General features: G+C 37.8%; 1 protein-coding gene across 1 annotated transcript in view; it reads right to left on the bottom strand.

The window, feature by feature from the left end:
* Window positions 1-12,119, bottom strand: part of mirr (iroquois-class homeodomain protein mirror) — a 96,100-nt gene extending 83,981 nt beyond the window's left edge. Inside the window, exon 1 of the mRNA XM_072296112.1 lies at window positions 11,420-12,119. Coding sequence (XP_072152213.1) covers window positions 11,420-11,470 — 51 coding nt within the window. The 5' untranslated portion in view covers window positions 11,471-12,119. The remainder of the gene's footprint in view (window positions 1-11,419) is intronic.
* Window positions 12,120-12,794: the final 675 nt, after the last annotated feature.

The raw sequence follows: 12,794 nt of genomic DNA, 5'->3' as shown, positions 1-12,794 counted from the left end.
CGCAAACAATAACTTAACGAAAGAAAACTGGCGAAAATTTGCATGAATTTCAATTCTCCTTCAACTGGATAGGTATGCAATTTGGGCGTCCAAGAAGTTGATATAGTTGTATCATGTCCCCTGCTCACGGCAGGAGATTTACCGAAAATCCTGGCTCAATGTTAATTATCAATTAAGTGTTTATATTCCTTTTCCTATTTTGTTTTAATACTTTCCTCCTCATCCTTACAGCTCACACTGTTGTCATTCAATCTTTGCGTGTTTTTATAAAGTTGCAAACAAGAACTTATCAAAAGAAAACCGGCGAAAAATTTGCATGAAATTCAGTTCTCCTTCAACTGCAAAGCTATGCAATTCGTGCCACCCAGAAGTTGATATAGTTGTATCACGTCCCTTGCTCAGGGTAGGATATTTACCGAAAATTCTATTTTAATGTAATTATCAATTAAGTGTTTAAATATTCCTTTTCCTATTCCGTTTCAATACTTCCCTTCTCATCCTCACACTGTCGTTATTCGATCTTTGTGTGTGCGTGCTCATTCGCAAACGAGAACTTTAGAAAAAAAACCTGGCGAAAATTTGCATGAATTTCAGTTCTCCTTCAACTAGAAAGCTATGCAATTTGTGCGACCCAGAAGTTGATATAGTTGTATCACATATTTTGCTCGACGCAGGAGATTTACCGAAAATCTGGTTCTTGGTGATACAAGAGTAAATCGTTCCATTGGCAAATCATGATTTCCATAAAAAAAAATAAATAAAAAAGAACAAATTCTTAATTCATAGAGTTTCTTTTTTATTAACATGCATAAAAAATCATACTAGAAAACTGGCAAAATTTAACATGTGTTTGAGTTTTCCTTCAACTGGACAGGTATACAATATGTGCGACTCAGTATTCGAAACACTTGTAGCAAAGCTACGGCTTATATTACAGGAGTTGTACAGAGGGTACTGGCTGTGCTTACAATAACGCAAAGTATTGCATTAGCCATTCAAGATTTGAGTTTAAAAAATATATTCAATTCAGTAACAAGAACCATATTAACCCTCTCTAGACCGGTTGTATGAGAATTTAACCGAATGAGTTTCACCAAACTCAGCCTAACAACATTTCACATTGCCTACGTAGAACTAAACATTAACATAATGCCTTAAATCCTCCTCTGAATTTTTCAGATTACTGAAGATTATACCTGCGGAATTGAGGTTTTAGTTGTAGAAAGGGCATTTCTTGGTTGCAGTGTTTCCGAATCTCCTGTGGTAATTTTAATTTTAGAGAGGAGACTATTGAGTGATTTTTCTGGAATTTTTCGTTTCCAGTATGAAAAATCATAAAGGATACTCATTAAAAGTTACAACAAATCACATAAATTTGCTTTAATCATAATGATTGAAACGTCGCGCGTCGGCGGAGAGTTTGATACACTGCAACCAAGAAATGCCCATTCTGCACCAAGTTCTTCAATTTGATGCCAGAATGTCACTTAAAAAATTAGACAACATCTCATGTTGTTGGGCTGATTCTAGTTGAATGGTCCATCTAAAACTCTTCTTACTTTTTTCATTCTTTGCTATAGCTGAAAGAAAGAAAACTCGAAATTTGAAGAAATATCAGCTTACCCGAAGACAATTCTCACTTATAACATTGCCAGGATAAAGATTTAAAAGATTTGATCAAGATGAAAGCAAGACAGAGGCGCCTCCCCGTTTAAGACCCATTTTGGGGGCATATATCATTAACGCGTCAGCAAAGGCTGTACAAGCACTCCCCGAGTGTACTTGAATACAATATTGGAGAGCCTGAATCAATAACAGATTTTCAGGAGGGGACGAAAGAACCCTTATCTCAGGCTATTCCCCTCGCTCCACGGCGAAAACTTCCCCCTCAAGAGGACTCTTCCAGAGTAGTCATCTTTATGTGTATAAAATAATAACTGGAATATAAACAATAGACCCTCTGCCGAAGCCAGTCAGAGTAGCGACAGTTTTTTATTGGAACATTTGTCAAGATCAACGGGTCTACGTCTGGGCCTTTTCGGATTTGCCCGCCCGATCTCGACTTTTCCCCAATATGAACGTGTGTCTTACGCCCGGTTTATTAGTTAATGATTGCGTCTCCCTGGTTTTCCGTATCTTGTATCTCGTTCCGTTGAGATTTATGGCGTGTTTCCGGTTTTCGCCTCACACCTTCGAATTGATTTAACCACCGCACCGTCTCGCTTTATTGCTTTCGTTATTGCTCGCAGATTTCTCTCTTCTCCCTGGTGTTCTTCCAGTTTCATTTTCTCTTATTTTTCTCAAAAGTGAAGAAAATTACTGGACAAACTGATATTCGAAGGTATTTTAATTGGGTTGCATTTTCCAAAAATGAACCAAGAGCATTCCAAAGTCGCTAAGATGATGCAGTTTGTTTTACCTTGCAAATGTAAACTGATCATTTTAACAAGATTGATCTTTACTCGCAATGAGCAATACATTTAAGACGAAAATTATCTTTTCAAGTTAAATTTGTTGCATGGCTTAAGTAATTTTATTGCAAAGAATGCAAGTTGTGCAATTCTAGCAACATTGGAATGCTATTGGTCCCTTCTCGCAAATTGCAATCCAATCATTGTTGAGTGACAATTCAATGACATATTATAAATGAACCGCGTTCAGTAAAAAGGAACGAAGCCACATCAGCTATTGCCAAATTTAACCGAGAAATTTAATTTTCCTAGAGAGAACGCTCATGCGGATTCCTTTGAAAACTTTAAGGAATTTGCTTCGTGCTAAGCAGAGATTTCACTGAAAGCACAAAAATCCCCACAACATTTTTCATGTAAAAAATTAAATAACCCAATTAAATCTGGCAACAACTAATGCGGCTTGGTTCGTTTTTACTTACTGCGGTCCAATTTTTCTCATTCACCTTCGTTTATTGATTTACTATTAATGATTACTCACAGTCAAAAATTTGGTGCATTCTTCACAATTGGACGTACTCATGCTAAAAGGAACTACATCTCACGCAAACCCTATGCACATAGTTCCTTTTAGCATAAATACGTCCAATTTGGTGACGGCGCTCCCAATCAACTGCATAAATGAGCGGGGCCTATAATTACGTAAAAGGGTAATGAGTCCCCGTAACTCCAGGTGACAACCTCAGCCCACCCTTAACTGCCCCCCCCCCCCCCCCAAAAAAAAAAAAACTAAATAAAAAAACACCAATTGAAACCAAAACAAAAGATACCCCGACCGAAGAAGAAAAAAAAACAGAGAGGCGCCACGGAGGCGAGGAAGGCGCCCCTGTACCGCTGGCGTCTGATCTCTTTTTTTTTTATTCGGTCATCAAATGTAAATTGGCTGGAAGGATTCAAATACGAGTCCTAAACGCCTCGTTTTCTATGAGGAGGCGGGGTTGGGGGGAGGGGGGATCTCATTCAGGGTGTCATTCGTCGCTGTTTTACCGTAAAGTGTTCCCGAATCACCTATCCGCGGCCGGCGCTTTGAGGGACCCGGCCGGAAAACCGGTGTCAGATCCAATGCACCTCTCTAATTTGATTGTATCGGGTCGAATGATCGATTTGAATCATCGATGAATCGATTAATAGCAGTGCTATGATAGGGACGCGGTGATTCGATAATCGACCCGCGGATGGAGGGAGTGGGCAGTTTGGCGTTTGTGTAGAGGAGGTCGTTGAAGAGGGTCCATTTCATGTCAATCCCGGGTCGTTAATTAAATCCGCTTGTAGACGACTATCTCAAGAGGATATTAAAGGGGGAAAGAGGAAAGGAAAATGGATAAAAATTCTAATCTCGACGATCTGACGGCGGCCGGTCTTTACGATTGACGGTGAACGATAGTCACCGGAAGTTGACCGTTCTCGATGGTTGTGGAAGAAGCGACTCCTCTTAAAATCCAAATTTTCATGTCGATCGAGAATCGACCTGGCGCGACTTGGATTTAATTAGGGAACGAGCCGGCTCGGTATGTCATCGCGCAAGCTTCAAAATTATTGGCAAGCCCTTCCTATGCAAATTGCAGATCGGTTTGTGCATGGTTCATCGAGCTGGGAGGGCTATGGACGGAGCCTCTTCGGCCAATTTTGGCTTCAATATCGCATAGATATTCATGAGTCAGGGTAAAAGTACATGCTTTTTTCATCTTTCAACTCCCTCGGCTTTTCACAGCTCGCCAAGGAACCTTGAACATATTATCAGCCGATGTGGTAAAGCAAATCAACAAAGTAGAAAATTAGAAATAGAAAAAATAGAATCCAAAAATAACTAATAACTACACTGCCGTGCTAAAAAAATGAGCTTTCAGACGCTGTCAAATTTCCTTCAATTAAATTTGAATTTATGAGGGAATTTGTGAATATTTTCCCTCAAATTATCAGAGAATTTGTTCCATTATTAGATCCACACCTGAAAATTTCAAAAGAAAATATTCATATCACTCCTCAAATTCATAAATTGTTTTGAAGGAAATTTGGCAAATCTCGAATGTTTACACGGCGATTTTCCTGAGCACGGCAGTACGGAAATGTAACTCGGTCGGAATTTGTATTTCTATAATGTTGAATATTGTATAGCTTCAAATGTTCTGGATTATTGTTTCTATGTGTTATTGATTAATATAATTATTTTTATCGAGACGCATTACCATATAGCTTTCTTCATAATGGTCGGGTACCTTGGCAGAATAAATATCTCTCGTATACTAAAATTTTCCAATATTTTAGATTTGTATGCACGATTAAAAAAAAATCATATCATGCGTTAAACTGACTCGTGCGTTAAAGCGACTATATATCTTTGTTTTTTCTCTTTCATGAATTATCAAAATTCAGGGTTTTGACTGAAAAATTTAATTTTCAATTCACCTTTCAGCCGATTTATCCCGGATTATTTTGCAATATTGTCTCGTATTGTTGAGTGAAATCCTTCTTTTAACAGTAACGAATACTTTAATCCAGTCTCCTTTTGGATTTTAAAAACTACTGGGAGTCTTTTCTTACTATAGTAAAAAAAAATAAGGCCTTTTTTGTGTGTACGTCCGTGTCATTTCGCATTCTCATTGGTCTTTCATTAACCAATCAGAAAACGTCATTGAAAATCCCCGGGAAATTTAAATGTATTCTTCCGTAAAGGAATTATTGATAGGTAGACAGGTATAAAAATGGGATGTATTTCTTCTAATAACCAGGATAAAAGGGAGGATTATTACCTATACAGGATAGTCCTAGAAAAACGGGATGTACCTATATTAATAAACCGGGATAACAGGAAGGATATCGATCATTGTGTATCGATATTCGATACATCGTTTGTTCTAAAGCAGTATTGACTGGGATAAAACGGGATTTCTTCATAATAACCGGGATAAAAGGGAGGAATTTTACATCCTATACGGGAGAGTCATGGATGAACGGGATGTACCTATATTAATAAACCGGGATAACAGGAAGGATATCGATCTTTGTGTATCGATCTTCGATACATCGTTTGTTCTAAAGCAGTATTGACTGGGATAAAACGGGATTTCTTCATAATAACCGGGATAAAAGGGAGTAATTTTACCTCCTATACAGGATAGTCATGGATGAACGGGATGTACCTATATTAATAAACCGGGATAACAGGAAGGATATCGATCATTGTGTATCGATATTCGATACATCGTTTGTTCTAAAGCAGTATTGACTGGGATAAAACGGGATTTCTTCATAATAACCGGGATAAAAGGGAGGAATTTTACCTATACAGGATAGTCATGGATGAACGGGATGTACCTATATTAATAAACCGGGATAACAGGAAGGATATCGATCTTTGTGTATCAATCTTCGATACATCGTTTGTTCTAAAGCAGTATTGACTGGGATAAAACGGGATTTCTTCATAATAACCGGGATAAAAGGGAGGATTTTACCTCCTATACAGGATAGTCATGGATGAACGGGATGTACCTATATTAATAAACCGGGATAACAGGAAGGATATCGATCATTGTGTATCGATCTTCGATACATCGTTTTTTTCTAAAGCAGTAATGACTGGGATAAAACGGGATTCCTTCATAATAACCGGGATAAAAGGGAGGAATTTTACCTATACAGGATAGTCATCGATAAAACGGGATGTACCTATATTAATAAACTGGTATAACAGGAAGGATATCGATCTTTGTGTATCGATCTTCGATACATCGTTTTTTCTAAAGCAGTAATGACTGGTATAAACGGGATTTCTTCATAGTGACCGGGATAAAGTGGAGGAATTTTACCTATACAGGATAGTCATGGATAAAACGGGATGTACCTATATTAAGAAACCGGGAAAACAGGAAGGATATCGATCTTTGTGTATGGATCTTCGATACATCGTTTTTTTCTAAAGCAGTAATGACTGGGATAAAACCGGATTTCTTCAGAGTGACCGGGATAATATGCAGTAATTTTACCTATACAGTATAGTCATTTATAATAGTGGATGTAACTATGTTAAGGAACCGGGATAAAACACATCAAATGCATCATGAAACATAGCAAACACATCAAACACATCATGAAACACGTAAAACGCAATATACACATCATGATACACCTAAAACACATCAAACACAACAAACACATCATGTAACACAATCAAACACATTAAACACAACAAATACATCATGAAACACAATCAAACACATCAAACACAACAAACACATCATGAAACACAATCAAACACATCAAACACAACAAACACATCATGAAACACAATCAAACACATCAAACACACCATGAAACACAATCAAACACAACAAATCGCATGTATCGATAATCGCACGTTTCGATAACCGCATTTATCGATTCCAAATTCCCCCAAATTTCCCCATTTATACAAAAAATTACGAATCTTCCTATTTCTCTACTGTTCGAAATTATATGAATTTAATTTTTGATCATTAATAATTGTATGTATTTCATTACAATTCTTTTCTCCTATCTTTGCGACTTATTTTTCATTATCAGTTGCATTACTTCATTATCATGTGATGAAAAACAGCTGAGTATTTTTCACCACTTGGTTTTTCAGTTTTAACCTTCAAAAAACAAAATTAAAAAAAATTCCCGATTCGATTTTTCTCCCGATAATATTGCGATGATTCGCCGTCGATAAAATCGCGATTTTTTTATCCGATAATATTGCAATAAATCGCGACGTCGATAAAATCGCGATATATTCTCCGATTAAATCGCAATTTATGGCGATCACTACTACTCGGGAATTGCAGCAGCAAATCCAAAAATTGTTACGCATCACCGCCACTCTTTAATTTAAATATCAAACCGACCTGTGGCCTTTTATCAAGGTTAATATAAATACATCCCGTTTTATTAATGACAAACCTATTATATTTCGTTTATATTATATTATATTCTATCCTATTTGCTTTCCATCCATTTTATTTTATCCCATATAAACCGTTTCAAACTGATTATTCACCTTTTTTTAAAACTCCAACCTTAATTGAAGTAAGTTTTTAGCTAAATTGAAGATGATCTTTTGAATGAATAAGCACTTAACAGAACTTCAGCAGTATTAATATTAATACAATTTACGCGAATAATGTAAATTAAAAAAAATTAAGTGATATTTTCATAACGAATTGACAGAATATACGAGGGGGTTGGGCCGCGGAGCGGCCAGGGGGCGGAGCCCTCTAGTTTATAATATAAAAATCTGCGAAGATCAACTTTACAAGTAACTTTAACCTCTCCGACCGATCATTACCTGTCCCGCGGCAGTCTAATACGCATGGCTGCACGTTGCAATGTGCAGAGAGCCGGCCGCTTGGCTGGTTGCGTCGCTCAGAATTGAAGGAAATAGTTGACACCTTCTTCTACAGTAGTCATCAAGGAGGTAAGGTAACACTGCGAATGTTTGCTCGTTGTCCACAGTCGGACTGTGTTTTGAAATTAGGAACTATTATTTCCAACTCACCTTTAAAATCGTCTAAATACATGGGAAATAATTGCACATACTAAGTTTCTAAAATTATAGTCTGAAAATGTAGTTCAGTTGTCCTATACGTATTCGAGTCGGTTGAGTGAAGAACAATTTTCGAAAATGTTCCCTAATTGAATAATGCTTCATCTAAACGTTCTTAAATTTTAAGACAAAATGACTTCAGAAAAGATATGTGAAAGGGGTAATTTTGAAGCCTGGAAGCTTTAATGACTGGTTAATTTTTGGATGAAGTACGCATACAGAAATGATCGGACTGCAATTCGTGATAAGTCACAACTGCTGTAGGCTCATTTTTAAAGCAACTATTTGTATAGAGAAATCAATTGCGAAAATAGAGTACACAGTACACTCTGCGATTAGGAACCAAAATTCTTGGCTCCTTTGTAAGAACACTTAGGTTCATAGGGAGACTATAATGGTACAAATACGTTGTATCTGAACTGAGCTAGACGTTTTCGTTCCTTATTGCAAAATGTATAGTCTAATTATTCATCGGAGGTGAAACTTCCGAATCACGTATCTCGTTTGCGGTGTTTAAAAAGCTCCGCCCCCGCTTTCTTTTTTTTTAAGGAGAATAAATCAACGTCATTCCTTGAAGTTTTTACAGTATTTTTCTCGCACAGAGGAGAAAAATCACAGAAATTTTCAAGAAAAGACGCTGAATAGTTTTTAATTTAAGAGGTACAATATGTCAGGGAATCTACTTCGTCGCAAAGCGAGATATCGACGGTGAAACTACCAAACCACGTATCTCGGTTTGCGACGTCGCAGACTTCCTGTCATACTTTATTTTTTAAATGAAAAACTTCTTAACGTCCAGTCTTGAAAATTTCTGTGATTTTTCCTCTTCGTGCGGAGAAAATTCTGTGAAAATTTCAAGGAATTATATTGATTTGGTCTACTTCAAAAAAATAAAATGTGAGCGTAGATTTTTAAACACCGCAAACGAGATACGTGGTTTGTTAGTTTCACCATCGATATGTGGTTTGGGAATTTCACCATCGTTATGTGAGGAATCAATAAATCATTCCCGGAAATAAAGCTTATGAAACGAGAGCAAAATCAAGAGAGATACTTGCATTCATCAAACAGTTGAGAAAGGGCGAGGACAAGAACAAAAATACTCGCTTCGAAATCGATGGACACAAAGAATCGATCCACACTCATCAAAAATACATGTTAATGTCGAATTTGGCTGGCTGAGCCGTTAAAGACAAAGTAAATGATCTAAAAACGGGCTAAAAGCCAAAAATAATTCAGTGTAACATCGTGTAGTTGAATACACTGAATTATTTTGGCTTTTAGCTCGTTTTTAGATCATTCACTATGTCTCGTCAAAAATCATGTTTGGCGATATGATCGGAACGCACGGTAGATTTGTGAATGGCTTTCGTGTAAGAGGGAGTAAGTATGCAAGTAAAATTCCTGAAAATATGGACGGACAGTAAAAACTTGGAATTCGAACTGGAGGAGTGCACCATGTTACTCGTCGGTGTGGAAAGTGCCAGTAAAAAAGAGGAAGAAAGAAATTGCGGAAATAGGCAAAGGATAAAAAGTGCAAGGAATACTACCATTCTGCCGGAACACGATTACGTCACTGACGAGCCTTATGAAATATTACGGGGCTGATGTGGATATATTAAATAACTGACAGCATTATTGCCAGCTGGTGATAAAAGATGTGCTATTTTTCATTGCATAAATGGAAGTTGAGTCACGCATTCGAGCAATGTTGGTGGATTATTTAATGATAAAAAAATAAAAAATAATCTTATCAATTTTATAGGTATTAAGAACAAATTAGGTGACTGAGCTTTATAGATTAAAAAAGTGGTGCACCGTCTCCAGGCTATGATTTTCCAGTTGGTAATAATCGATATGTAGCTGCAATTTAGCCGAACGGGCACTTAAAGTTAATTTTAAATGACAGGTTTCATCAGCTTCATAAGTAAGTTTCAGATATAACTTTCCAGTACAGTTTAAAGTACAAAAAGCTCCTTATGTCGGAATCACACAATCACATCTTTCAGTTTTATTTCTTAACGCCCTTATGAAGGCAGTTAATAATTTGTCAGTTTTCTTAAATCACTATTTGGTCTATAAATTGAAGGCTGTAGTAGATGAGAGAAACGGTAAATTAGCACATGTTTAACTAACCTCAATCATATAAATTGATGGTTGGATAATGAATGGGAAGTTTCCTAAAAACAATGGAATACTTCCATTTTTACCCGTTTTCGATTGGATACAGAAACTTCATAATTTTCAATATCAGTATACCGGATTATATTGAAATATTTAAGAAACGGACATTTTCAGAAGTGCGCATGTTTTTTTTTTTAAAAAAAAAAACGTGCATCCAATCAGGCGAAAATATACTGCAATAATTTCATAGCCATAAAGTATACTACCTAAATATTTCACCGATTAGCCCGATGAGCCATCTTTCAGTATAGGTAGCAATTTAACGAGATACCCTAAAACTCCTCAACAGGCTATACGTTGAATCCTTCAAAGTAGGATTCGAAGTATTCTCAATGAAATCTCAAACCAATGAAGTTTGTCGGAGTACCTTAAAATTGAAGCTTCATCCTTAAGGGTTTCTAATTAGTTTCTTGGTCCTTGTTCAACGGATTAAGATAGCCTGAAAGGTCATCGTGAGAATGAAAATTGGAGACAGTCCAACGTCATAATATTTCGTCTCAATTCGCAAAAGATACCGAAAATAATTTAATTATTTATGCTCACTTTTGACCTCATAGCCTACAATATCAAAATCCCTTCTCTTTTAACTCATTATCCTCATGCAGGCGAAGGATCTAATTCTGTGAATGTTGCTTTTATAGTAGAACTGACTTTAGTTCTCCTTCACACAGACGAGTATGCAACCACCGTGCACATTGATTCCGATCCATTAGTTTTTTCTGTTACCCATCCCGGATCACGAAAGCCACCGTTTCAATAAAATTCTCGGCATCGTCTTAATATTTTAGGATTAAACCATAATTTGATAATACTTCAACAGATTAACCTTCAAAATATTTTTTGTTTCCACATTTTTTTTTACAGGTACAGAATCTTCAAATCTTCACAGGAGTTCAACAGTCTCTACAGAAGTCTCTTGTTCTCTATATTCTCAAAAGTTCTTTTTTAAGACTTTATGCATGGTGTGCAATTTGCAATTTTTGAACGAATACATGCTGCGTAAGTAATGATGAATGATTCCTCTTTTATCAAATTTAGTTTAATGCCATCGGGCGGCACTATTACATAATGGATCAATAAACACTCGTTAAAAACAGCTATTCCATCGGTTTGATATCTTTACAACTATAATATCGGCTCCTCAAGAGTGGCTTAAGCGTCTCTAGCGCCACCGTCTCAAAACAGTATTAGTTAAACATCTTACCTTGGAATTTTGGTTCTCATTGGATGGCGGCCTGAAGTGTAAAATTTGCATAGCCGGCGAGTGTTCCGGTCAACTTCCAAGGACCTGAAAACTTAACTTTTCTCTAGGTAATAAACCCGCCGAAAATGACCCAAAGAAGAGATTAAGATTCCGCACATTTTCAAGTGATAACAACTACTGTTCAATGTTCACACTAAAATATCTACACTTCGGAGCATGAATAGTTCCTCTCGATTTAGGAGAACGCAGTATCTGGTGATGCCAAAAACTTATTTTCTTCTGGTTGGACATTCAAATCATCTATACACAAATAATGTACATTATTTCAGACCCTAATGTAGAGATACCGTTGCTATACAACACGGTTTTTTGTGTACAATGGCTCCCTTTTAACTAAAAACTTAACTAAGCATAAGTGTCATTTGGCCAATACATATTTAAATAAATTTCCGATGTGAAGCACTGGATAGAAGTGGGACGGAGCACCGGAAAATCACCTTTAACCGACTCATTTTACGTGCAGTGATTAAAATTTCGGGTGATGGAGGAATAAATAGAAACCAAAGAGGAGACGAACATTACCGGCAAAGGAACCGAAAAGAGAGTAAAACAAGAAGCGCCAACAGAACGCGAGGAGGGAGGAAAAGGCCGACCTTTTGGGCAAAGAGTTGGACGTTTGACTAAACTGGGCGCTTTGAAAGGAAAGGAAACACCGCGGTGAAAGTTTAAAAGTCGTAAACGAATCGGGATCGGAGAGCTTTAATTCAGCGAGCGCGCCGAGAGGCGGGGGCGGCGAATAAGGGCGCGCTGGGGGGAGGGAAAAAAAGGGAAAAACTGCGCGCGCTTGTTACAGCGTGTTCGCCGCGGGAAAAGCAGCAATTTGGATAAAAACGAGGATGCGGGCTCGGTCCGCTCCGCAATTCCGATCCGAATCGCGCCCCCTCCAGGGGAAAACGTCTGGACAGAAGTTAAAAAGAACGTACTCGTGCTAAAAGGACCTATGTGCATACGGTTCGCGCGAGATATAGTTTCTTTTATCCCGAAAGAGAGACACCGCCTCATCTTCCCGCGCACTTTTTCCAGGGGGTGGCTCTCCCCAATATGCTCCGTCTTCGTCGGCTCACATATCGACTCGCCAGACGCGCGCAGCCCCCCGACCTGCGCTTCCTCGAAACAAAACTCGCTAACAAAACGATTCTTTTCGCCCCTCCCCCACCCCCACCTCAGAACCTCCCCCACCGGAGGAAAAATCATCTTTGACTCTCTGTTCTGACCTCAAGTCGAGCTTCGGTTCGACTCACAGAGCGCAGCACCAGATTGTCTTTGAGGTGGCGAAGGCTGCCTAAGCTGGAGCGTTTCCCATCGCGACAATGTT

The sequence above is a fragment of the Bemisia tabaci genome, chromosome 2 (assembly GCF_918797505.1).
Source record: "Bemisia tabaci chromosome 2, PGI_BMITA_v3".
Taxonomy (NCBI): Eukaryota; Metazoa; Arthropoda; class Insecta; order Hemiptera; family Aleyrodidae; genus Bemisia; species Bemisia tabaci.
This window is presented reverse-complemented; position numbering and strand designations above follow the sequence as displayed.